Source organism: Corvus cornix, chromosome 24, assembly GCF_000738735.6.
Source record: "Corvus cornix cornix isolate S_Up_H32 chromosome 24, ASM73873v5, whole genome shotgun sequence".
Lineage (NCBI taxonomy): Eukaryota > Metazoa > Chordata > Aves > Passeriformes > Corvidae > Corvus > Corvus cornix.
This window is the reverse complement of record NC_046353.1, coordinates 5,463,349-5,490,619: the sequence shown is the minus strand read 5'-3', so window position 1 is coordinate 5,490,619 and position 27,271 is coordinate 5,463,349. Positions and strand designations below refer to the sequence as shown.

At 51.7% G+C, this 27,271-nt stretch overlaps 1 protein-coding gene across 2 annotated transcripts in view; it reads left to right on the top strand.

Annotated features, from left to right (window-relative positions):
- KIRREL3 (kirre like nephrin family adhesion molecule 3) overlaps positions 1-27,271 on the top strand; it is a 308,308-nt gene that overhangs the window by 204,633 nt on the left and 76,404 nt on the right. Inside the window, exon 2 of one of the 2 annotated variants that reach the window (XM_039564984.1) lies at positions 19,184-19,261. The exons of the other annotated variant lie outside the window; for it this stretch is intronic. Within the exon in view, the coding sequence (XP_039420918.1) occupies positions 19,184-19,261 (78 nt within the window). The remainder of the gene's footprint in view (positions 1-19,183; positions 19,262-27,271) is intronic. 2 annotated transcript variants of the gene reach the window in all.

The window sequence follows — 27,271 nt, the reverse complement described above, 5'->3', positions numbered from 1 at the left end:
AGGGGGAAGGGAAAAATTATTTTTTTTAAAAAATCGGCTCTTCTGGTATCCCATAAATCTCAATTTATTTGTCCTTTTCTTTTTATACAAGCGTGAAGGGAAGCAAAGCCATGAGTGCAGAGCCTCCCCAGGGACCCTGTCAGCGTGGGGGGCGATGTTCAAGGCAAGGAGCCTTCAGCCCTCAGCCACCTGTAGCAAGGGGAAGGGGCTTTGTGGAGTTTAACTCAATTTTTCCCCTCAGGTGTTTCTCTGGTGGGATCATTCACAGGTGATTTTTGCCCCAGGGAACAGGAAGGTGCTGAAAGGGGAAGGAGGGGCAGGAGAGCAGAACTGTGGGAAGTGACCTGAGGGTTCTGGTCAAGGGCAAGTTGGACATGAGCCACCAGCGTGTCCTGGCAGCCCAAAGGCCACCGTGTCCTGCGGGTAGGAGGCCAGGGAGGGATTGTCCTGCTCTGCTCTGGGGCAGCCTCACCTCTGGTGGTGGGGTCTCATGGCTGCCCTCCCTCAGGGCTGTTGGGCACAGGGGGTGTCTCAGCCCACGTAAAAACACCTCTTCGACCAAACATCTATTTCCTGGTTTGTTGCTGAAGCAGTAATTGTGGGGTTTCGGGTGGCTTGGGATTTTATTTTGCTTCTTGGAGTCACTGCTCTGTTTTTCCTGAGCTCCCAGCAGGATTTGCTCAGGAGTTTGCCATCGACAGCACCTGGATTTGATGTGCCTGTAGCTGCAGAGAGGTGGGATTGGGGTGCTCCCAGCATCAGGAGGCCTTGGAGGATCCCAACTGTTTAACAGCCCTTTTCTGCCTGTTTAACATCCCTCCTGCCCCCTCTTCGCACAGAACTTGTATCCACATCTTCATTTTCCTGGACTAGGACATTCACAGCTGGCATGAGGTAGTACAGCAGTAATTACACTCTCCATCGCTTTCCCATCAAGAAATAAATGGAAGAAAACCACATCCCGAGGTAGCAGCACTGACCTTCATTTGGGAAGGTCAGTCACAGTCAGCTGGGCTATAATCCAGCCCTAAATTTACCCAAGACCTTGCTGTTCCCTCGAGCTGGCCACGTGCTGAGACGGGGGCAGCTGCCAGTGCTGGGGAGGCTGACGGGAGAAGCACAAGTGCTCTGGGAGGTGTTTTCCGTAGGAAACGGTGTCTGTGAGGAGGGGCTGGGGGTGGATTTTTGGGGACACGAACGTGTGCTTTGCTCTGTTGGTGGCTTTGAGAGCAGGAAGGTGTTGGGGTCCCCCTGAGGTCAGACATTCAAAGTTCATTAATCCCGTTCTCCTCCATGGCCTGGCAGGGCTGGGACGCTGCCTGGATCTCCCTGAAATGCCACCTTTGCCTACTGATGGTGGATGAACTTCTTTCCAAAGACCTTCCCTGAGGTGTGGTGCCTGATGGGACTTTAGGAGAACATGGGCTTCCTTCACTCTGTCCTGCATAGCTCCCAGCGGTGAAACTCTCGTGCCAGGGTTGGCAGCACTGGGATAAACCTTGGGAAAGGTCAGCATGTCTGTCCCAATCCCTCCAGCCTCTTGGGTGCTGCACCATGTCCTCACCAGTCTCACCAGCCCGCTGCTGGCTGCAGACATGGGAATATTCCAGTTCCTCAGCCCATGGAATGCCAGGGAATGTGGTCACCAGTTTATTCCCCACCCTGTCACCCAGACCATTTAAAGCTTGCTGAGGGAATATCTGTTTCAAGGCCTTCAGGATGCCACAGTGTTGTGTCCTGTAGTCCAGGGAAAACCTTCCCTGCTCTGCTCTGATGCTGTGATGGAGGGAGGTCCGGCATTTCTCGATGTTCCTTAGGGAAGTTACCCTCCCTCCTGTTACAAAGGAACTCTGTCTCCTCTTTCCAACATTATTCCTGTGTTGTGCTGCCCAAGAAGGGGGGGTTGGGGTCTGTGTGGAGTGGACAGCTGCCCTCTGAGCCCAATCCCTTCCTTTGGCTGTGGAAGGGAGGGAGATGTTTCTGCCATTCCCTGGGAGGATGATTATGGAACGTTGAGATGAAAGACACTGTCTTGATCTGCTGTAAATCCAGCTGCATTCCTGGACCTCAGCTGCCCTCACACAAGGTGCGGGGCAAGAACTGGATCCTGGTGTCTTTATTATCCCTCTAGACTTGCTCTGCACCTCTCACTTGCTGTCTTTGAAAGAGGAGGAGGGGGAAATAGATGGCCATGAGAATTGTGTTCAGCTATTTCATTTAAGTCATAATCATTTCTAATCTCAGCGTGCAGGGACTGCATCACATGGCCCAATCAGTCACTGAGATTGTCCTGCAGCTGCAGTTTAGCCAGGAAAAAAGAAGCTGTCCAGAGACACAAATACGGGAAACGAGGGTCTCTGGGGCTGTGCAACTTTGTAATGATGGGACAGCCCCGGTGTCTGAGCACTGGTGGGTTATCCAAACCAGTCCTGTGGGTCAGAGATGCAGCCCTGGGATGGGAATGGAAGAAGGAACACATGGTCTATGGAGTAATGACTTGCTCCAAGTGTAGATGGAGGAGGTGGGCAGCCTTCTGTCCTCGCTGCAGGCAGGGCTGGCAGTGCAATTCCCTGTGGGATACCTGCAGAACCGTAGAATCCCAGGATGGTTTGGGTTGGAAGGGAACTTAGAGACCATCCCCTTCCACCCCCTGCCATGGCCAGGGCCACCTTCCACCAGACCAGGTTGCTCCAAGACCCGTTCAACCTGGCCTTGGACACTTCCAGGGTTGAGGAGGAGTTTCCTCAGACAGCAAGTGAGTCCCAAACAAGGGTATTTCATCTGGGCAGGTGGCAGGGGGTGACCAGAACTCTGCTCATCTCTTCCCAAGGGAGCCCTGTGGCAGCATCGCTGGGATCCATCCCTCAGCATTCAGGGCTGGGGATATGGGGCCAGCAGGTTTTCCACTTGTGCCATTGAGTCTCTGCGTGTCTGTCAGGTTTTAATACGGATTGTTGTCTGTTTTCCCACGCCAGGAGGGCCGAGTGCCCTTGGTGATGGGATCTGCCTGCCCAAGGAGCGTTCTGGCAGTGGTGTGAGTGCCCTCACGTCCTGCAGGACTCTCCTCTGGGAAGTCCCTGAGCAGGCAAAAGGGAAGGACACTATTAGGGAAGTTGGAATCCCTCCAGCATCTGTGATCCTCTCATGTTTGCTCCCTGTGTGTTTGCCAAAAGCACCCTTATTTATTTCATCAGCTAAATGCTGCAAACCAGATGCCTGAGTTCCATCAAGGCATTTAATGATGATGATCACTGCTTCCCCTAATGTAGTGTCTTCCAGCGAGGACGATGCCACAGCAGTGCACAGCTGTTGACCAATGGGGGCCTATCTGTTTTCTCCAGTGTTTTATGGTACTTTTCTATTTTTTCTACTAGGCCTCCTTTTTTTCCTGTTTCATTTTTTTTCTTTTTTTCTGCTGACTTGCAGGAGGTTCTGAGGTGGAACGTGGCAGCTGTTTAATGGTGCAGGAGCCTGGTGAGGCAGATGAGCTCAGGGAGTGAGGAGAGCCTCCCGCTCCTCTGTAGTGCTGCAGAAAGCCTCCTGCGTGACAGAAACACGGTCCCTGTGTCCTCCCGGGAGCAGGAAAAGGCTGTGGCTACTCTTTCCCAGCTAAGCTGGGAGTAAATAACCCAAATGAGTAAATAACATAGCCCAGGCTGCATGAGGAGGCTCTGGCACAGCCAGAAGGGAAGATTGAGCCCAAGGGGTTTGTTTCTGGTGCAGAGTCGTGTTTTTCCTTGGCTGGATGCACCAAGATGAGCTCGAGAGGACACGAGATAGGGCACAGATGTTGGGAAAGGCACACGTTGGGCGTGCTGGGATAACTTGGCACAGGAAAGCTGCTCAGGCCTGTATTTCCCAGGTGTGTGCTTGACTGTTCTGCTGAGCTGCTCCGTTGGTCAGGAATAGGGATGGAGAACCTGCCAGGGACAGGTCAGGCTGCTCCATTTTATCTTTCACCAGGAACGTGGGAGCAGGATGGTGTCCTTGCATCCCAAGGTGTTCCAGGATGGACGTGCCACAGCTGCTGCGGAGACAGGCAGGGACACTTCCCAAAAGGTGTAAGGAGACCTTTAGGCTGCTGCCATCCTACAGGAACCGTACGTGGCTGTTCACTCCAGCCACGGCACCGCTTTCCTGCTGGGAAGTGCCGTGTAACTTCTGGAGGTGTGTTCTCTTAAGAGACAATTAAGAATTTCAGTGTCGCTTTGATATTTCTTGAACAAAACATTGACACAACACACCAGGCTATTCGGGTTCGTTTTAACTTGCAGTTTAGGCTTCCAAACAAAAAAAAAAAAAAAAAAAAAAGAGAGTATGAAATGAATTAGCAAATTATTTTGATTGCTTTGTTCATTTTTTCCAGCGAGAAAGTTACCCACCTGTAAAATACTGACTGGCTGCAGGCAGGAGCAGAATTTATTACCTGAGATAAATGGATCTGGGATAAAAGTCCTCTTTATTTTTTCATTTTAGCTGCAAAGGATGATACGCTTCTGTTCTGCTCTTTGTGCCCGAGATCAAATAAGAAGGAACTTTGCATAGGTATGCCAATGCCTTTCAAGGGGAAGTTTCTCCCCCACCCCAACCTTCCTTTTCCTCCTGGAAGCAGCACCTTGGACTTGAGATGAGAGCAGCGTTTGACGTCCTTTTCACAGTGATGCAGGCGTGACTCTGAATCCCAGAACTGGCACTCATCCTGCGTTCCATCCTATGTGCACAGGCTCTGATCTCTCTACCTTGGCCTTGTTTTATTCCCTTTTTTCTTCCTTTCTTTGCCCATTTCTTTGGCAAAGAAGGCTTTGTGGGAGAAGCCTCGTTTCATTTCCCTGCAGGTCCCGAGGGGCGGCTGGCGGATCTCATATGCAGGGTGTCAGCTGCGCTAAATGAACACGCTCAGATCACTGTAAATCCCTATTTACACATAATAAACACGAGGATATAAAACACAGAGGAAATAATACATTATTGATTACAGCAGTGGCATGTAATGTCCTTTGAAAGGCGGGCGGTGCGTGCCCATCCATCAGCGCTCCGAACACGGATCCTCCCGCTCCTTGGGAATTCAGGGCAGGTCAGCTGTGTGTGCCTGGCTCCCTGTGCAGAGAGGGTGGGCAGGAATGGGGAAAGGTGGCTTAGAGCTGTTTGCAGATAGAACAGCAAAGGGCCTACAAGGAAGAAGTTTTGACAGTGAGGGTGGGAGGCCCTGGCACAGGGTGCCCAGAGAAGCTGTGGATCCATCCTGGATCCCTGGAAGTGCCCAAGGCCAGGCTGGAAGGGGCTTGGAGCAACTTGGGAGGTGTCCCTGCCCATGGCAGGGGTGGTACTGGATGGCTTTAAGGTTTCTTCCAACCCAAACCATGCCATGATATTTCTCTGGCCTGCAGCCCTGTCTGTTGGGCATGTTGGAATTTCCCTTTAGGCAAGAAGGTGCTTGAAAAAAAATTCCGACAAGTGCAGCCAGAGCGTTCAAATCTCGGTGTCCTTCCCTCTTGGAGCAGACAATATCTCCTGTAAGGAGTGGTTTATGTGCAGGATGCCCTGGTCACGTCTATTTGTGAGCAAAATGAAAGCTTGATACAACACCTGGGGGGTGCAGGGTCAGTTATATTTTGGGATTGGGAAAGATGGCTCACAAGCCCTGACACCACTCTTACGGCTATGGGTAGGATGCACTCCGAAACAAAAAGTGTGGTGGCTTTTTCTCTGTGTGTGACTTTTGGTTAGGTTTTGTGTTTGTTTTTTTTTAAAAAATGGTGATGCGACGTGCTCACCACCTGAGGTGCCCTATCAGCATCACTGCCCCGGCACTCGTGTTGCAGTGATGAAGAGCAATGTTTTGATGGCTGCTGAAATTGTAGGTGATGATTCCTTCCTTCTCAACAGCAGGCACCATCCCTCATCTCCCATGCGATTCATGAAATTCATTCCCTTGTTTTATCTCTGGCTGAGGTTGCAGGCGAGTGAGGTCGGTGAGGCTTGACAGGCGTTTGGAATAGGTTTTGTTGGGTTTAAATGAGTTGAGAGTTCAAAGCCAGGCAGGTAATGGAGCGGTTCTGCTCCCCTTGTTCGCTCTGAGGGGATGGCAGACCTTGCTGCTCCTCACAGCACTGGTTCAGAGGCCAAGTGCTCCAGTCAGGAGAATCCTGAGGCACAGCCGTGTTAGAGGGTAGTGCAGGACAAGGGAGAACAGCTTCACACTGATGGGGGGCAGGGTTAGGGTGGATATTGGGAAGAAATCCTTTCCTGTGAGGGTGGGGAGGCCCTGGCACAGAGTGTCCAGAGCAGCTGTGGCTGCCCCTGGATCCCTGGCAGTGTCCAAGGCCAGGTTGGATAGGGCTTGGAGCACCCTGAGATAGTGGAAAGTGTCCTTGAGGATGGAATGCGATGATCTTTAAGGTCCTTTCCAACCCAAACCATTCCATGGCTCTAACAGAAAGAGCACCTTCATGAAACGTGGATAACTTGACTCAGCACATGGGCAAAGCTCCCTGCCCCACAAGCCACCCCGACCTCAGATTCGAGCTGTTCGCTCACTTGTGGGAGCTCGGCAGTGGAAATACATTAAAGTTCCCTTTTCCTGCAGCTTTTTTCCTCCAGGTATTTAATCTTAGTTTACAGATGAAATGTGCAGTGGAGAAAAAGATGCTAATCACACAGTTGCTGCACTCCGCTCCAGCCACTGGAAAATTTATTGCCATGCGTCCTGGACTGGACAGGGCTGGAGCATCACCCCGTTAACAGCTTTGGAGCGGCAGCAGAGAGACCCAGCATCACAACAGGGCACGACCCCGAGCCTTTGGGGCCACCAGAGACCTCGCAGGGGCTGGTGCAGGAGAGCTGCACTTCCTAATCTGCTCTTGGCTCAGCTCACAGGCAAGAAAGTCCAGGCTGGGCTGGAAGCTTCCAGCACTTGGCTGTGAGTGCCATCAGCAGCTTCCCAGTGTTTTATGGCTTTTTGTCAGAGGAGTTTTTATCAACCATTTGTCAACACTCTCAGGGACCTGGTGGGATTCTGGGGGTGTCCTGTGCAGAGCCAGGAGTTCAACTCAATCCTTGTGGGTCCATTCCAGCTCAGGATATTCTATGATTTAACTACTCAGCTCTTCCCACTTTTTTTAGCCAGCTGTTGAGATGCCATTATTTCAGTCTCCCGCATACATCGTTATGTACATCCTTAATAGGTCCCTTCCCCGGCTGTAACAGGGCATGTGGCTGTATATGATCAAGTTCTGCCAGGCTTTTATAAACCCAGAGCAGAAGGAGAGGTCAGGAATCAGACCAGAAATGGGATTTCTGCGTCTCCCAAAGAAAGGTGTTTGGCTGCACAGCTTTCTGAGCATCTTGTAATATCAAACTGTCTTGGAAGCAAAGTGGTTTGATTTTTGGCCTGTCTCTGCCCTCAGTGGATTATTGGGCTTGCAGTTCAGAAAGACTCAAACTGCAGCTCCTGTGATGCATCTTAAATATATGATTTTCACTTGGCTTTTTGCAAGACCCATGTTTCTTCCTGGCAGGTCCTCCTGCAACTGCATTTCCCCTCCAGCACTGGCAAGCCCAGCAGAATCTTGGAGCACACAACCATTCCAGAAAGTCCCTCTCCTGTGGCTGTGTTTGCTTATGTCTCTCTTTTTTTTTTTTTAACTAACTTGGACTATTTTCATAAAACCTCCCACCTTGAAGAACCCAAAATTGCTGAGCAAGGAAATAATTGTCAGTGGTGCAAGGAGTGCTCGTGTCTCTCCTGCAGCAATTAGCAAACCTTAACACAGGCTTGGCTCTCTTTCCAATTAAACCCTGGTAAGCTGGAATGCACGATGTGCTAATGAAACGGGGAGTTTTGGAGCTCCTCTGCTGGCTGTTTGGAGGATATGGGAGCTTCAGGCTGTCTGGCTGAAACGAAGCCATTGAAAGTAATGGGCTGGACAATCTCACCCCATTACTTTTAATGGGATTGAGAGAGTGCACGCGGGAGCAGCGCTGGGGAAGCAGGGGAGCTGTTTCTACAGATCATCCACGTTATGGCCAATGCTGGGAAAATGCCCCCCTGGCAGCAGGAGCTGTGTGCCGTGATAGGGTTTGGTGGGGGGCAGCAGGGAAGGTGCAGAAAGGCACCAGTGCCACGAGTCAGCCCTGAGCGGGGGCTGATTTTGGTCAGGGCACGTCACAAGGAGGGGAACTGCTGGGTGAGGAGATCCCTGCTGCTGGATGGGGACATCCCTGCTGCTGCATGGGGACATCCCTGCTGCTGGGTGGGGAGATCCCTGCTGCTGCATGGGGACATCCCTGCTGCTGGGTGGGGAGAAATCACTGCTGCTGCATGGGGACATCCCTGCTGCTGGATGTGGGGACATCCCTGCTGCTGGGTGAGGAGATCCCTGCTGCTGCATGGGGACATCCCTGCTGCTGGGTGAAGAGATCCCTGCTGCTGGATGGGGACATCCCTGCTGCTGCATGGGAGAAATCCCTGCTGCTGGGTGAGGAGATCCCTGCTGCTGGATGGGGACATCCCTGCTGCTGGGTGAGGGAGATCCCTGCTGCTGGATGTGGGGACATCCCTGCTGCTGGATGGGGAGATCCCTGCTGCTGCATGGGGAGATCCCTGCTGCTGGATGGGGAGATCCCTGCTGCTGGGTGGGGACATCCCTGCTGCTGCATGGGGAGATCCCTGCTGCTGGATGGGGACATCCCTGCTACTGGATGTGGGAGATCCCTGCTGCTGGATGTGGGGAGATCCCTGCTGCTGGATGGGAAAAATCCCTGCTGCTGGATGGGGAGATCCCTGCAGTGTGTGTGTGCTTTGGTCCCTCCCTCATACCCATCTTCCCTGGTTTACCTTCCTCCCCTGTACCTGTGCTGATTGCACCTGCAGAGGTGGAGGGAGGGTTTAACATGGTGTGAAATACAAGGATTTTAGCTGAGGCTGCTGAGCATCGCAGTGAAGCGTTTGCAGTGGGAAGATCCAGCTAGTGGGACTGGCTGCAGAAATTGTAAGTTTTCAGGTCAATCAGGAAACTGAAAATGCTCGAAAAGGGGAGAGGGGTGGTCATGAGACACGAATATCGCAGGAGGAAAGATTTAGGCCAAATGCTGCAGCCTGAAGTTGTCGTGGATGCTCAGTGCCTGTGGTGTCCCCTCTGGAGCCAGGCAGGAGCTGAAGCAGCCCAGCCTGAGGCCGCTGCTGGGGATGCCTGCATGGCCTGGGTGATGGATTTGTTCCTCGTGGTGGGACTGAGTCTGCTCCCACTGGGACATGGAAGGAACATGGTCCGGACAGGGCAGCAATCAGCCTCCCACAGCCTGAGATTTGCCCACTCACTTTCCTTTCTCCTCCTGCTGAGCGTGGCCAAAGCCCTCCCTGCCAGGGCACTTAAACCTCAATACCTCAATCAAAGCAGAAAGGGACGGAAATGTGGTGATGAGATAATCCCTTAAATCTTACGCCTTTCCCCCCTCCCTGTAACTGGGGCCTTGTTCCTTGGTGGAGGGTTGGGGCCTGTTCTCATGCTGTCCTTTCCATTTAGCACCACAGCTCTTCCAGAAAGTTTGAACAGAGGGGGAGGAGCAGGGACTGCAGCAAATGCATCTCCAACTGGGATTAACCTGGAATTGCTGCTCCTTGGCCAGCTGCTCATCCGGGATGGTTTGGTGACACCACCGCGAGGTTCCCCAAGCTGTTTAGGTACCTCAGCTCCCATTCAAATTCCTGGGAGGTAATTCAAGTTTGGATATCTGAGGAGGAGACGGGGATTAACCTGTGCTGTGGGTCTGCCCTGAGATAACACATTCACGTCACCAATCTCCTTCATCTTGGAGAGGAGACAGCACAGCATGAACTGGTCACAGCGGGTCTCCTGCCCCTTCCCACCTCACAGGCAGGAAGGCAGCTAAAAGAGACAGCTGAGAGCTGCCAAGGAGAGGAAAAATGAAATAGAAGCTGAAGATCAGAAATATTTTTAAAACGCCTCAGATGCAGAAGAATTGCAGCCATGCTGTGAGGTAACCAGCAAATAGAATTTAATTATACGATACACAGGAGTAATGGAGCTTGTGAGGCTGGAGTGCGATTTCCCAGTAATAGGAGGACAGCGGGGATCCCTGCTTGGGCTGTCGTCTGTGTTCACGGAGAGCGGGACGGTGCTGCAGGGCTTTCCCTGCCTCCAGAGGGGAGGGAAGGACCACAGCTCCTCCACCTTGGAGGATCTGGGCTCTTCTCGGGGTGTCCAGCACGTGGAGCCTTTGGAGCAGCTGGGAACTGGGATTCTCTGGATCGGGGGCACATGGGCTTGAAGGCAGTGACTGAGGTCAGGCAGAGGAAAGCTGTGATCCCAGCACATCTCCGAGGGCAGAAGTGGTTTGTGCTTCCCTGTGCTGCTGCCCATCTTCCCAGACTTGTGAAAAGGGTGGCTTAGGCAGCACCATGTCCAAGGTGGGAGGTGGGAGGAGCCATTGTTGATCCAGAGCGTGGCTATAGATGTGCCCTTTACGGTGCTGTGGGTTTATTTTTATTATTTTTCTCTCCGGCTTATCCACAATCTGTCAGAGCAGCGTGGGGACTTCCAGGGTTTATTGCAAAGTGTTTCCATTGCCATGTTCGCCTCCCAGCTGAACTTGTTTGGTTTTATTTTGTTGGTTTTTCACCTTTAGGGGGTTTTGTTTGTTTGTTTGTTTTTTACAAGGTGCTCTGCGTAGGGTGTGAGGCAGGGACACTCCCACTTTGTGTGCAGCTCTAGACCTGCATGTAAGTGTGGCTCCCTGAGTGCCAGGGGAGCACAAGAAGTGTTATTTATTCCACGCTGAGATGTTCCCACCAGGCTACAGGATAGTGTCGTGCTGTGTGTGTGGCTGGTGTCGCTCAGATTGGGGTGGGACATGCAGGGGTCCCTCAGCAGGAGCGAGGAACAGCTCTCAGTAAAATGAGAAGCCCCAGCGAAATCAGGCCTTTAGAGAAAACACTGCATTCTTAAGGAATCAAAATACATGGGCTTTGTGTCTTTCTCCCTGTCAGTTTTGTTCTGAGCTGGTTTTAGACCATCTCAGAGTCTCACAATTCCTGCTGAGAAGCCCTCCCAGTTTGTAGGAGCACAGGCACTGGAGATGGAGCAGGACCAGCTCAATCCATCTTCCAAACACCCCTTCTCTTGCAGCCCCCCCTGATTCACGCAGACCCCGTGTGCTGCACACCCTGGGGCTTCTCCAGGCTCTGGGCCGTGTCCCCATCAAGGCGTTTTATTTCCCTGGAGAGCTTTTTTCAGTGGACAAGGTGCGGTGGAAAGGTGGGATGGGTTCCATACATATCCTCCACCCTTTCCTCTCCATGGAGGGTGGGGTCAGGTTTCTGCTGTCCGGAGCTGAATGCGCAGCCCCTGGGTCTGGTGGGGTGGGAGAAGGTGGGTGGAGGAAGTAACGTGGCATCGGTGGCAGGCAGGTCCCCGAGTGGCTGTGAGTCCAAGGCTCAGCTGCCAAGCAGAGAGTGGAGGGAAGTGACAGATGGCCCAGGGCACCCCAGCCCTTGGCTGGAGCACAGGAATTCCTGGAGGAGGTGGAGCAGTCAGACAGGGCAAGAGACGCTGCCTGTTCCCCTCTCCTATCCTCACCATTCATGTCCCGAGGGGGACGAGGAGCTCCATGGAGCACATGGATCTATGATGAGGCCAAGACAGATGTGCCCAACACCTGGCTGCCCTGCCGTGTCCCTGGCTGTCCTGCCGTGTCCCTGGCTGCCCTGCCACCTCCCTGGAATCAGCAAATCAGTTCAGATCTCCTCCTGGTGGGATGACGTGGATGGTGATGCATCCTGGTTTCAGGGGCTGACCTGGGGAAACCCCGGGAGAGCCTGGGGAATGCATGGGCAGGTGCCTGCCTGTTGCTTAAATTTCCCTGGAAGGTTTGTTCCAGATCTTCCTGCAGCAGCTCGCTGCATTGGAACTGAACATTTGAAGATTTGGCTGGAGCAGCAGGTACAATGGGCTGGAGTGAAGCTCATTAGTTCCCTGGGAAGCCCTTGAAGTGCAGGTCAGAGCCACCAGCAGGGGAAATTGGTTGAACAATACAGGAATCTCACAAGGAGGATCTGAGCTCCAGGGCTGCAGCAAAGCCAGGAGCATCAGAGGGGCTGAGCCAGGCCAGGCTCTCAAAAAATACTCCAAACTTGTGTGAACTGGGGTGAGATGCTGGAGCCACACCTGCATCCCATGAGACTGTGAAAGGAAACAGCAACCCTACAGGAGTGGGGCCTTCAGAAGGGGGGTATGGAGGGAGCAGGTGCCAGCCAAAGGCACACGGGACTGTTTCTTGGAGTTGGGATCATGGGCAGCCCCACCAGCCTTTTCCAATGCCTGGGGGTGTTTTTTGCCAGATCATGTGGAATTCTCTGTCTCTGTGGGGTACCTGACCCAGCTCTCAGCAGTGCAAACAGGAGTGGGTTTGATATTCAGTAGTAAGGAAAACAGATTGTTTCTACATAACCTTTTATTTGGTTTTCTTTCAAATAAAACCCTGTGTGGAAGTTACGACTTTTACAGTAGGAAATACAGAGAAAATACTTTTTCCTGCACGAGAGGTGTAGTTAAGCTGTGGAACTTGCTGCCCCAAGGCCTTAGCAAAGCATTTTGGACCAGTGTTAACACATACCTGAGCACACGAAGCTGTGAAAGCTGTTTGTGTGGGAAGGTTCAGGTACCAACAGCCACCTTACTCTGGGGTGAATTGTTTTTCCCTATTGCAGCTCCATCAGATTCCTTAACTTCAGGAAATAAATAGTCCAAAGAATGACTGGATTGGAGGTCTGTGAAGATTTTTCTTCTCTTGTCGGATGCTCCCCAAATTGGACATGTTTGTGAGAGGTTCAGAAAAAGTGCATCAGCCATGAAGGGCTGGGGAGGAGAGCAGGGAATACAGACGGATTCAGTTCTGAACTTTAGGGACCAAAGGCTCTGTGCTGCCACTAGAGAAAAAAACCTCTTCAAAACACTCCAGTGCCGAGTTACAACTTGGAGGTGCCTCTTTTCCCTTCATTAGCCAGGCAACACAGGGATATCATTCTCTTTGCTCAGCAGCACAAACCCCTCTTCTTTCTTTCCCCTTCTGCCAGTTGTGTTTCCTGCTAAGAAGCAACTTTTAATTGTCTGGTACCGGGGCAGAGCTTTTTCCTGGGAAGAGCTGCCTCCTGCGTGTTTCTCTGCTCTTCCTCTTGAAGCTTCCAGTGCTGAGGCCTTTCAAGGCACCTGGAGAGCTGGATTCCAGTGTACTCCAGGCATGTGCCTGTCCGAAGTTGTTTGTCCCAGAGAATCTCCTCCTGGGTTATGGAGACTCCGGTTTTCTACGGGGTTGAAAGAGGCACAGCAAAAATTAGCACACCCAAGCTTTCCTGTCTTTTTCCATTATGGTTTTTAACCCAGAAAAATGTTTGAGAGAAGTTTCAAGGATCCTCCAGACCTTCACCCTCCAGCACCAGAAATTCCCAGTAGGGACAACAGCTCTGGCACTGGTTTGTGCTGCTGCTGTTCCCAAATGCAGGTAGGTGCCTCTCCAGTGGTGTTTAAGGCAATTTAGGTCTTAGCAGACATTTTACACGATTTTGGGGAGTTTTCCCTCTCCATGCAAAGTTGAGCTGTTCTCGCCGAGGTGGTCTTCACCCTGTACAGCAATAGGAGAATGACAAATTCCAGCCAGGACTGGCTCCTGAGTGGGGACAGTTCTCCACAAGCCCTGCCGGATATCCTTCTCTCTTTCCAGGTCTGTGGGCTGCGGGAGAATAGCCAGTTGTGTTTTCCATCTCGGAGCAATGAGCTGGCAAACATCTCTGCTCCATCTGTTTTCTTTCACTGATGGATTCTTTAAAGTTAGACTGTGGTCCCACAGGGACACACTCAACTAATCCTCCGCTTTTAAGATTTTATTTGGGCAATAAATGGATGACAAGGTGGTTTGCGAGTACATAATACAATAAATGGGTTTATAAATGCAACTTTTTTGCAGAGCACTGTAAAATAAAATACAATACCACTCCGCCATTTAACACTGATCTCTGCTTCATTCATATTTCAAACAGTAATGTGCCCATTTTCTCATCTGGGAAGCCTCTTAGGTTTTTTAATACATTTTTATAAATTAACCAGGCACAGATTTAATAATAATGTGCATTTGTATGGCTTTTTTAATCTCTGAGGATCTTGGATTGCTCTGCACACTTACCAGTGCAATATAGAAATTCTGTGCCAAAGGATCCGTTTGCTCTCTGCCGAACTGCAGCGGGAGTTTGGGTGGCTCAGGAATGCTCGTGGATGCATCGAGGGAGGAGGCTTGAACTCAGCACTCATGGCAGGAGAACGTGGAGGGAAAGGTGCTCCCTGGGTGCCCAGGGCAGAGTCCTCTGAAAAGAGGTCACAGGGATGTTTGGGATAGTTCTGAGCCTGGAAATCAGGATGCAGAAAAACAAACAAAATGCTCCTTCACGTATTTCTTCAAACTTTTGGGATGCAGCATCCCTAGACACAGTGAAGCCAGGAGCATGGAAAACCTTGGGATCTTCTGTCTGTGTTGCTGCTTTCTCAAGGCATCCATACACAGCAGGCAACTGGACCCACCAGAACAGGAAACTTCTAAGCAGGAGGATGAGGTTTCTCCATCAAAGTGTGTAATAACCAAAATCTCTTCGATTTGGTGACGTAGGATCTTCTCCTGTCACCTTGCTGGCCAACTTAGGGAGATGTTGAGCTGCTTTCCTTGGAGAATTTCGTGCTCTTTGAAGAGCTCCCAGCTGAGTTCTTTGCTTCTGGCATCCCCAGGTGAGATGAGGCTTTTCCAGCGCTCTGCCTTTCCCAGTTCCCACGTTTCGGTGTCACTGACAGTAGGATATCTGCCACTGAGGTTGCCCATTCCCCATCCCAGAAAGAAAAACTTTCTTTAGGAGTTAAAGAGTTGTAGAGTAGAGTGAAACTCATGGATATAACATGCAATTGGAAGAATTATTTACAGGTAGCAAGTTGCCATCAGTGTGGAAGGAAAACATGAGAAAATGGAAACGTGTTATTTATGTTAATACAAAGTTTTAAAAATTTAATTTAAGAGACCAGCTGTTTCTGCTTCTCTTATAAGAGTTTAATTGGTATATAATAGCATAGTTAATTAAATACAAATCAATAGCTTAAACCAGCTAATTGATATTTAATATGTATGGGAAAATATAACTTAGTTGTAATATCATTAGCTCGATATTAAATAAGCAATGGAATTGCAATTATGCCTTTACAACGATTATAAAGTTTATCGTTCTTTAATAAACTTGCAATTAGACAGGGTGAGCTGAAAAATTATTAAACAGGTATTATTGGGCTATTAAACATTTATTATCATTCCTGGTGGGATACAGCTACACAATAGTACACATTATGATTATGTTAATAAACCCTTATTACAGCTTTGCAGCTTCAGCCTTTAGTGCACCGGTGATCGGATATTTTGTTCCCTTCCTCAGTGGTGAGCGAAGGAGTTGCCTTCAAATTGAGTGAGGAAATACCATACAATGAAAGAACTGAGGAAAAAGCAGGAGGAATCCGTAGTTTGGGCCAGCACTGAGAGATCTTTCTTCCTAAACGTCTTTCCCCTCCATTTCCCAGGCTGAGGATCCCTTTCTCGAAGACTCCGAGGTTGTGTTTCTTTTGAAGCTTTTGCTTCGTTGTCAGTGTCAATTCATGGTTTGAATTTGCTCCTGCTTTGCCCAGTGAGTGGCTCCACTGCCAGTTTGGGGGTGAATTAATGCAGGTACTTCTGAGAGAGTCGAAACCATGGTTCTGCTGTGTGTTTTCCAACCAGGATACTTTAGCTCCCACTTTGTCACAGTGCGTGGGATGATCAACTTCAGCTGTAACTACTTTTGCCCTGCTGAGAAATTCAATTGTCAGCACAAGGAATTGGATGGGATTGATTTGGGGGAGATGGGGGCACGCAAGGGTTAAAACATTCTGGTTTCAGTGTGTCTCAGCAGCCCCCCTAAAGCCAAGATATTTAAAATGCTGGGTGTCTGCTTAACTATTTTAGCTTTAGGTAGCCACTAAAAGCCAAAATGGTGAGACATCCTTAGGCAGCAGAGTCATCTTGACTTATTTTACCTTTTAAAGGCACTCTCAAGTATTTAAAGGTGCCTTTAGCTATAAAGATTTTTGCGTGTTCTCACAAATTTATGGTATGAATTATTATAATGCAGTGCTTTTGTACAGCTCCTTTCATCATGGGATATCAAAGTGGTTTATAAGTGTTAATTATAGCACCCCTTAGGGAGGCAGACGGGAGACAGGCACCCACACCAGCCTGCTGAGCCAGGCTCCAGAGGGGCAGGAGCCCACATTTCATTGGGATCCTGCTCAGCCTGAGCCCCCCTCCCTCTCTGAGGGCTCAGCTGGGCCTGGGGCCTGTTGGGCAGCACAGCCCTTGCATGGGGCTGGAGCCCCTGCCCACGACCTCTTTTTTGGGAGCTTTTTGCTCACTGCAGCGGGAAGGTGACAGCTGGACACCTGAGTGGTGGGATTGTTGTCCCAGGACACTGCAGCTCCTGCTGCCCCAAGCTCGGGGGCCACCATCATCAGAAGCACATGGAGCTGCTGGAGAGAGTCCAGAGAGGCCACAGAGATGCTCCAAGAGCTGGAGCCCCTCTGCTCTGGAGCCAGGCTGGGAGAGTTGGGGGTGCTCACCTGGAGAGGAGAAGGCTCCAGGGACACCTCAGAGCCCCTTGCAGGGCCTAAAGGGGCTCCAGCAGAGCTGGAGAGGGACTGGGGACAAGGCATGGAGGGACAGGACACAGGGAATGGCTTCCCAGTGCCAGAGGGCAGGGCTGGATGGGATATTGGGCAGGAATTGTTCCCTGGGAGGGTGGGAGGCCCTGGCACAGGGTGCCCAGAGCAGCTGTGGCTGCCCCTGGATCCCTGGCAGTGCCCAAGGCCAGGTTGGGTGGGGCTTGGAGCAGCCTGGGACAGTGGAAGGTTGTCCCTGCCCATGGCAGGGTCCTTAAGGTCCGTTCCCACCCAAACCATTCCATGATCTTGGGGATGTTTGTGCTCATGGCCTGTGCAGGGTGTGGCACCCCCCTCATTCCAGGTCTGTGTCCAGGAAAACCGAGCCAGCATCCACACACAGGGGCCCTGCATGCACGTCTGAGTCAGAGCCGTGCTGGCTTGCTCAGCTCCGCTGTGGGCTCTGCTGCCTTGTCTGACGTTAATCTAATTGTGTTGTTTTAATTACTTTGATACCTTGGTGCTCGTCGGAGGCTCAATAGCAATCGATGGCGTTTTGTTTTCCTATCAATAAAGACATGAAGGCTCTCACCTGCTTTGCTGGCTCTGCGCAGTCGGGCCCGGAGGCTCCGGGCGGGCTCTGCCAGGCACACGGAGTGTGTGTCCCCACAGGATCCTGCATGGAAACCCCCCAAGGTCAGCAAGGTCTTCTCGATTCTCGTTATCGGGCAGGGCTGAGGGAGGCAGCCTGAGCTGGGTGTCCCTGCAGTCAGAGGCATCCCACACCCTGCGGGCCGACACCTTCCTGTTTGTGCAGACCATGGTGGAGCACATTACCTCTGTCCTGCAGAGCAGGAGAACGGGTTCCCACCATCACAGGTTGCTCATTACCCCTTCCTGCTAATTCTTCTGGTGGTTGATTCATCTGCCCTGATCTTTAGACATCTCCACCTGAGTTAGTCACCACCTTTTATGGCCGATGAGAGAGTTACAAGCAGCCCAAAAGACATCATGAAAGGTGAAGTGAGTCACATTCTGGAGATGCCTGCTTCTCTCCAGGGCATTTCCTCCAGGGCAAGGCAGATTTAGGGGAGCAATTAAATTTCAGCTTACTCTGAGTATCTCAAGAGACTTTCTTTTGTCTGAGCATCACCCTCAGTGGGTTTACATGTGTGATTTGTTTTGGTTAGATGCTGGTTCCTCCCTGGTGGGAGCCTTAGGACCAGGAGCCTCCTGCAAGGTGGAGCTCTGTATGATGTTAGAGGAAGTGCTTTAGCTGGGCTGGTGCATACCCTGAGTGCCCTGGAACCAAAAGAAGTCTGGTTTTTTCTGGGTTTAGGCTCAAATTCTGCCTCATACTGTGCACAAGAGGAGGATATAACCACTCTGCTGGGATGCCATGGCAGCGAGCACTGTCAGGGAGGGATTCTCTGTATGTGTGTCTATACCCACGTGGATCTGGGGATCTTCCCCGCACATCACATCACATCATATCACATCACACTTCCCTCTTCCTCTGGACACGATCCAGACCCGCGATTCAACCCCGAGTTTGCCTCGTGGCACTGAAAGCCAAGTTTGCCAGGCAGCTCCTGCTCCTCTCTCCAGCCACCGCTGCGCTCTCCACCCTCCTGCTCCGCGCCTTCCCCTCCTGTGCGCGGCACAACTTCCCAGCGCTCCTTCCTCGGCAGAGGGGGCTCTGCAGAGTCCACAGCCACATTAAGTAAACATCAAAGGGGCTTTGATCAGCGAGGCTCTGCAGAGCGCAGAAGCTCCCGAGGAGCTCTGCAGGTCTGCAGGCAGCACTGGGGACATGGTACCTTAATTTTCTGCACTGTGACACGGGAGAATTTGTTTGAAGAATGAGAGCTCTCTGCCGCTCTGAGATGCGCACGGGGACAGCGCCTGTGCTCGCAGCCTACTTCTGGAAAAAGCCACGCTCAGATCTCTCTGTTTGTTACCAAGAGTCAAAAAGCCCCATTAACAAATCAAGGCATCAAAGGCCTGTGCCTCCTCAGACTCTGGCATTCTCCTGCTCATAGGGTCACTGGCTTGCTTCTAAAGAGCAAGGTTCCTCAGGCCAGAGTTATCTTCCCTCCTGAGGGCCATTTCCCATTTCACTTTGCTGCCCACTAAGGGAGAAAGGGCTAAAAGAGTCCTGTTGTTGCAACACACTGCTGTGGAGGAAGATGCAGCTCATTCCCTCACTTGGAATAGAGGAGTGCTTAAGGACAGGACAGGGAGGGGACAGCCACCCTCCTGTCTCCAGACACACTGGCTTGGGGCCCAGCCAAGCTTAGCTTTGTGAGGCTGACCAAAGACTTCAGCTACATGCCCACCTCACTGGTGCTTTTCCTGAAGGGTGTCTCCAGCAGGATTTGCTCCCTGCAGCATCCCCAGGTTCCTGCTCCTGTCCCCAGCCCAGTCTAACACCGCGCTCTCTTCTCTTGCAGAACTGGGGCTCCCGGGAAGAGGATGCTGCCTAGTACTGGGGTTCATGTACAAGGAGAAGTACCGCAGGATGACTGAAGGTGAGCAGTTCCCTCACCTTCTCTTCTTCTTCCTCTTTAGCAATCTCATTGTGAGGGGCCTCACCTCTAGGGATGTGCTGGGTTCTTGTTCCCACCCAGGAGAAAATTCTACTTCCCCTTTGATCTCTGGAACATCTCAGAGGGTGTGGATGTGGGGAGCCCCCTGTGTGAAGCTGCAAGAGAAGAGCAGGAGCTTCATATTTCCATACATCCAAAATCCACTGTCTTTTCCTATGGAAGGGATTTGTCACATGGGAAGCTCTTGCAGCAATTGCTGCATGTACTCTTTTTATCCTAGTTGGGAGGTAGTGGTTAACCTGACACTTCCAAAATCCCAGTTTCCAGTGCCTTTGAACCTCGCAGAGTCGCCGTTGTATTGCTCTTCAAACTTCTTCTAAAATTTCCCTATTTTATATTCCACTCATTCCCCAAGTACTTTATGAGCATTGATTAATCCATAGAAATATCATAAATAATTATGAAGCATAATAACTAAACAAAAACCATTTATGCCCCGAAGAAGTGGCATCCTTGCTTCTGGTAGCTTCTCTTCCGGGAGCCAACCCTGGTGCAGCACCTTCTGATTAATGTTGGATGAGAGAAGGAAGCCCAGAGCCCTGTGAGATGGGAGGGTCTCCAGGATGTGTCACGGAGAGTTTGGCTTCTGTGAGGTCACTCTGGGAATTGGAAACTTGACCCAAGTGTGGATTTAACCGTTTTTAGGGGTTCTGATTGGAAATAATTGGGACAAAGGGTGTGATCTCTTACCCTACTGTGTTTCCTTTTCTGGGAACATCCAAGGTCAGGCTGGATGGGGCTCTGAGTGACCTGGTCTAGAGGAAGGTGTCCCTGCTCACTGCAGGGGGGTCAGGCTGGGTGACCTCGAAAGGTCCCTTCTGACCCAAATGATTGCATGATTCTTTTTCCCTGCATGGGATGGGGTTTTGCCAGCAGTTAGCCATGGGGGCATCTGCTCCTGCAGGAAGCCTTTTTCCATGAGAGTAAAAGGCGAGTTTGTTTCCATGGAGTAAAACTCTCGCAGAGGAAGTTTATGGCTCAAATATCTGTTAGAAGATCAAAGGTTCCTTCACGCTCCCAGGAGCCCTGATACTGAGCTGATAACATGGGGAAAGTACTTCACAAGACTTCACCTCATGCTTGTTAATTACCACACACTCTTTAAACATTGATTAGAGGATGTTTTTAATGGGAAGGGGTCGCCCCATGGGACACCAGCGCTGTGAGAAGGTGCAGCCTCCCTCTCGGTACCTTCCTGTCCCTCAAGCCTCTTGGACAGGCTGCTGGTGGCTGTGCCCAGACCCTGGGGATGCTCACAGGGTGTTGGAGAGCTGGCAGGACCCTGGGCACCCTGCCAATCCTTTGGGATTGCTCTGGTCCCCTGATGGCTTCAGAGCCTGCGTCAGCCTACGAAGTGAGGCCCCTTTTCAGGCTGAGCACGGCTTTGTGTGGAGAGAACAAAGACCCATGAAAGGCCAAAAGTAAAGCTTTTGTGAGGGAAAGGGAACAAAGTGTTCCTGCCTGACGTGCAGCCAGTTTCTGGCCCCTGCAGGCTGCAGGGCCATTATGTTTAAAGGTACAATCTGCCAAAAACAAAAGTCAGGGGGATTTCCATGGCTACAAAGACCACCTAGGACTTGTGTTTTCACTAGAAGCAGTTCCAGATGACAGTTGCAGACATCCAGCTTCCCAGGGTTTTGGTGGACTGCCGTGCAGATCCACACTGCATGGTGTGTCAGCTGGGGTGGGGTCAGACTTCTGGTCGTCTACAGGAATTTCCTGCCCAGGGTGCCTGAGCCGGACTCTTTGGGCCAGTTCCCTTGCCAGGGTGAGGAGAGAGAGCAGCTTCCCTTTTCTATTTGTGCCGAGTGAGAGCTTTTTCTCCCTTCAAAAAGAGTCTAGAGAACAGCCCTGTCAGTAATTACAGGGGAGCTGAAGGAACTGAAAGCACAGGAAGGCAGTGGGGCGGTGGGATAATACGAGGTGTGGGAGGTTTCTTCCATCCTGGAGGAAACAGGTAATTGCAGGGACCATTAGAACCTTCCTGTCATTTACTGGAGACATCTACAATGGCTTGGAGGTAGATAAGCACAAGAGGAGTTAGAGGCCTTGACAGTGTGGAAGAATCATTTACTGATGGGAAATCATTTCTTAGGTTGGATTTTGGGAGAAGGTTCTTCCCCCAGAGGGTGCTGGGCACTGCCCAGGCTCCCCAGGGAATGGTCCCGGCCCCGAGGCTGCCAGAGCTGCAGGAGCATTTGGACAGCGCTGCCAGGGATGCCCAGGGTGGGATTTGGGGTGTCTGTGCAGGGCCAGGAGCTGGGCTGGATGATCCTGGTGGGTTGCTCACACCTCAGGATATTCTGTGATTCTGTGAACATGGCTCTTCTGGCTGTCTCCACAGAGAACATCCAGGCTGGATGCTCACAGACCAGTTTGGGAACCTCTCCCAGCGGGGTGAAAGAGATGTGTGTTAGAGATGCCCAGCAAGGGTCTGTAGTGGCATTATGCTGTTTGTTGACCAGCTGCAAGGGGTGATGTCCATTAGCACAGCTGGTTGCAGATGTGGCTCTTCCAGCTGAGGTGGGCCCCAGGATGAGGAGCCAAGACCCGTGTCCATGGACGTGCCTCTGCCCGTGTCAGTTCCATCAGCTCCTCATCCCAGTCTCTGTGTACGGGTCAGAGAGGTCCAGGTGCGGTGTTGGAGCCTCTCCCAGCTGTCAAGCACCACATGATGGGCACAGCAAACCCAATGTGGGCACTGTCCTTGCACTGCTGTGCTGTGTCAGGTGCGACCACTTCTCACTTTGTAAGGGCCTCAGCAGGAAAAGTCTGAATTTGGGGGTGGAATTTGGCTGGGGAACACAAAGGCACAGCTCCAGTGTGGCTGCTCTGCGCTCATCCCTGCTCTGTGATTGATGACGGGCTAGTCTCGTGCTGGGCCCATGCTCTGGTGTGCACTGGGAGCTGTGGGGTGGAATGGAGCTGGTGACAGTCATGGACAGAGGGAGAGGGAGAGCTGTCTGCAGTGACGGCCGTGCAATGAAGACACTTTGGAGTTAATCCTCCACCATCTGTCTTCATTCTGCTAATAACCCACTCAATCAGCTGCTGCCTACTGTTTGTTAACATTCAGAAACAGATACATAATCAGGAGGAGCGTGCTGTTAGCTCAGGAGGGGCTGGATTGCTCCTTGGGCACGGCTCTCCCATGGCCACAAAGGTGGAGCAGTGGGAGCCACGGCAGGCTGGATGTCCCCAGGCAGCTGCAGTGCAGGGCAGGTGGTGCTGGGGCTGGAGGTGGTGCTGGGGCTGGAGGTGGTGCTGGGGCTGGCAGTGGGCTGAGTTACCCTACTTCTCCCAGGTGCCACCCTGATTCAAGGTGATTTTGGAGTAGAAAGATGTTCTCTAGGAGGTGGGTCACCATATTCCCCCAAGAAAAAGGGTTTTCAGCTACGATGAAAATTTGGGCTTGTTTTTCTATTCCCACTTCTCCTTTCTCATGCAGTTCTCTTCCCAAGGGCAGGCAAGGGGTGTGCTGGAATAGCTCTCTCTGCTCACCCATCATGCTTGGTCCTTCCCTGTCCGTGCCTGCCGGTCCCAAGCTGGGCTCGCTCTGCTCTCCCCTGCAGTGGTCCAAGGCAGGAATTCAGATGCTGCTCCTGCAATTTTGCTTCTTCTCTCCTGCCTTTGACTACTTGCCAGATCTAACTCGAGTCATTAGCAAGCGTCACTGCAGCAATTATGGCACTTTTTGGCTGCCATTCATAAAGCTACTAACGGGAACGATTAAGCGCTGAGAGGTGTCAGCCTTCACCTCCACCACCTGTTCCTGCCAGCCACCAGCTGCTGGAAGCTGCCTACAACAACGTCCCCCCACACAGGGCAGCAGGGCAGGGCAGGTCTGACCTCCCCTTCCAGACACTTTGCTGGCTCTCGTGTCCTCACATGTGGAGGGCAGGTGGCATCTCCATGGGATGGACACAGCTCTTGGAGTGTGAAGGCTGGGCTTCATCCTCATGCCCAGCACGGAGCCGTGAAAGCACGGCTGGGGAAAGGGACAGAAGGATTTGGTGCAGCATCTTCCTGCTGGAGCAGTGAGTGGTTAATGATCTGTGCCCAGGGAAGGACAAACCCCCCTCTTCAGAGGGATGCAAACACTGCCTGCTGTGCCAGGAGAAGGCTGTGCCGCAGTTATCTCCGGCAGCAGCCGCTCTCCGTTTGTGTCAGGGCTGGACTGTGCATTCAAGGTGTCTCCATTCGCCACACAAAGCACAGCAGAACCAGCAGCCTGTGCTGCAGAGCTGCAGCTCCACATAGCAACGAGTGCTCTCCCTTCTGTGCGAGAGGGAGAGCCTGGCAGATCATCTCTGCTGGGTAAGGGCTGCAGGAATCAGCTCAGGGAAGGGCTGCCCACACCCAAGGTGCCACGACTTTTCTTTAAAAGCCATATGGGGCTGCTGGGCAGCATCATACAAACGTTCAGTTTTGGGAGGGTGAAGGGTGAGGCCTTGGAAGTTTTGCAGTCTGAGCTGCAAACTCACCTTGACTCTTCTGTTGTGACGGTTTGGGATCTTATTTAAAGGCACTGAGACTAATGCAAAGCTCTGCTGTCTCTTGTTCACAGAATCCCAGAATGTTAAGGGTTGGAAGGGACCTTAAAAATCATCTGGTCCCAACTTCCCCCTGCCATGGACAGGGTCACCACCCACTAGACTCAGGTGCTCAAGGCCTTGTCCAACCTGGCCTTGGACACTTTCAGGGATGGGGCATCCACAACCTCCCTGGGCAACCTATGCCAGTATCTCTCCACCCTCACAGTGAAGAATTTCTTCCTGGTATCTGGTCGAAATTTCCATTTGTACCCCTTCCCCCTTGTCCTGTCACTACAGTTCCTGACAGAGCCCCTCTCCAGCTTCCCTGTGGCTCCTTCAGATACTGGAAGGTGCTGTGATCTTCTCCAGGAAGGTGCTCCCGTCCTCTTATCAACTTCATGGCCTCCTCTGGACTTGCTCCAACAGCAAGTTGCTGGGGGAAGGGGGAGGTCCTGAGCTTCAGGGTGCCTCCAGTCTGCAGCGAGGTTTCGGTGCTGCCAGACGTGGGGAGACAATTGTGTGTGCATACGAAAGCTGGGTTTATGGCTTGTAATTATCTCATACCCATCCTTAGAATAATTATAGCTCCTCCATTATTAATAACTGGAATTCCAGTCCTTGTCATCGATCACAAAGTGGAGAGGAAGCTCAACCCAGGGTTTGCATAATGTACCCTGGCCTAAATTGAATAATTGGTAAAATGGTGAAAATTGTTCGTGTTCCCCCCCATTCCTTGGTGCTGGAATTAGTGAGATATTAGTGCAATTAGCCACTGCTTCCATTTGAGGCTGCAATCATTTGGTTTGTAATTTAGAACAAATGTAAAAGCCCACTTTATGCTTCCGAACGGATTATTTGTCCTGTTTAAAAGTATCTAATGGGGTGGCTGTCATCTAAGCAAGATGCATTTGACCCATTTCAATTTGTTTCCCTTTTAATCTGCTATCTGTTTTCCTGGATCTTTTTTTAATAAAAACATAAAGAAGAAGTGGGCGAGAGAGAGCAAAGAGGGAGAGAATAGAGGCGTTATAGATCCGGAGTTTATCATAAGCCAAAGTACCTTGAAATCAAGGTTGTTAAACTGCGGAAAGCAATAAAAAGAAAACACTATTTGGAATCATTTAAAGGGCCGAGTGCCTTGTCAATGAAAGGTTGCTCTATTTGACTGCTTCTTAATAGCTTCTCTGAGGCAATCTGCAGCTCCTGCAGGAATGAGGGCTGCAGCTCCTTCTGCAGCAGCGCTGCTGAGGGGCAGAGTTGGGGTCCCTGGGGAGCTGGGCAGCAGTGCTGAGGTGGGGAAATACAACACCAAGGAGGACAAAGAGGCAAGGAGATGGATTTAAACACCAAACTGGGTTAGAGATTTAAAGCATGTCCTAAATATTGAAATCCTGGATGATGTGGTAGGCACAGAGCGTGGATGCAGCGCTGCATGTGGGGCTGTGGGCAGATCTGTGCCCGGTTCAGTCACAGAATCGTGGAATGGTTTAGCTCGAAGGAACCTTAAAGCTCATCCCATTCCACTATCCTGGACTATTCCAAAATCCATCCCCTGCCCTGGCAGGGACACTTTTCACTGTCCCAGGCTGCTCCAAGTCCCGTCCAACCTGGCCTTGGGCACTGCCAGGGATCCAGGGGCAGCCACAGCTGCTCTGGGCACCCTGTGCCAGGGCCTGCCCACCCTTCCAGGGAACAATTCCATCCCAATATCCCATCCATCCCTGCCCTCTGGCAGTGGAAGCCATTCCCTGTGTCCTGTCCCTCCATGCCTTGTCCCCAGTCCCTCTGCAGCTCTCCTGGAGCCCCTTTAGGCCCTGCAAGGGGCTCTGAGCTCTCCCTGGAGCTTTCTCCTCTCCAGGTGAGCACCCCCAGCTCTCCCAGCCTGGCTCCAGAGCAGAGGGGCTCCAGCTCTTGAAGCATCTCCATGGCCTCTCTGGACTCACTCCAGCAGCTCCATGTGCTTCTGATATCCCACCCCTCTTCATCCATCCCACCATGCCCTCCCATTTCTCCAGTGGAGAACAGAGGGACTCACAATATTTTTTCCTCACGGAGCCTGAGCACCCTTTCTACAGCAGCAGATTTGCAGCCCCTCTCTCTGTCAGGCCCTGTGTTACTGTCTGGAGAGAAACCAGCTGGGGCTCTGGGATGGAGTCCCTGCTCTTTTGGGAAAAAATGGCTTGCTCAGAGAAGCTGGCTGTGCCTCTGTTCCAAATGTCTCTCTGCTTGACCACCTCTGCTCCCTGCCATAGTTCAGACTGGGTTCAGTGAACCCTTTCTGCCAGGAAAACCTCTGATTAGACCGTGGCACTGAGGCGCAGTGGCATATTTGTGCCACCCATTAACAGCCCAGCAAGGCAGTTCCTGCCTCAGAATTACTTGGATTTATAGGAACACTTAATCTGGATCTTGCAAGTGACTTTTACATCTGCAGCAGCACAGGCTGAGCATGAATCTTCCTCAGCCTCAAGGATAAATAGGACCTGGTCCCTCTTATCCCTGTAAAACGTGACCTTTCTCCTCTACCAGATGCCAACAAGCTCAGTGCTGCTGTAGAAGGTCAAACTTCTCTTGGTTCTCTGGCCTGACAGTGGAAAGGGTCTGTCCTTTGGGGCAGACCTGTGACGTATCCCTTGGTTTAGCTCACACAGTGCTGGCTCTGCTCAGCCTCCTCGTGCACACAGCGGAGCTCAGCAGCCCAGAAACAACTCCAGCACCACCCCAGCATCTTCCCACAGCTTTGCCCTCTGGGCTTTGCACTGGCTGCACCCTGGAAATGGGATTTCTGCCAAGCTCTGCTCCAAGCTACAGGATCCCTGTCACAAACGGCCCCGGGAGCCGCAGCGGTGGCTGATAACTCCGGTATCCGCTGATCTCCAAACTCCCCGCGGGATGTGGTGGGAACTCTGCATTGCTAACTCTGCTGTCACTCCAGTGAAGGTGCCACCCCGTCCGGGGCTCGGCAGCTCTGTGGAGGGGGAGCTGCCCTCACCCAGCGTTGTCACCCGTGTCCCCGCGCAGACACCGTCACAATTGATTAGGGCCAGCAATCTGCATTGAGCCTTTTGTTCTTTATCTGACAAAGGCGTTGGGAAGGAAGAGGAGAGTGGATAGAGCCGCTCCCGAGGAGTTGTTAAGGATGCGTTGTTATCTCAGAGGTCTCGTTGATATTTCCACCATGCTTTGTGTGTCTGGGAGATGAACAAGGCAGGGATGTAAGGGAAACCTGAGGAAAACCAGTGTAGGAGCTGCCTCTGTCTGGTGTCACGGGGAAACTGTGCCTGGGTTGGGTCAGCTGGAAAACTGGCTAAGGCAGGACCTCTCTGGCTGTGGGCTGAGTCCTGGCTGGTGCAGCATGCACAATCCCAAAGATGCTGCCGAGGGAAGGATCCCGTGT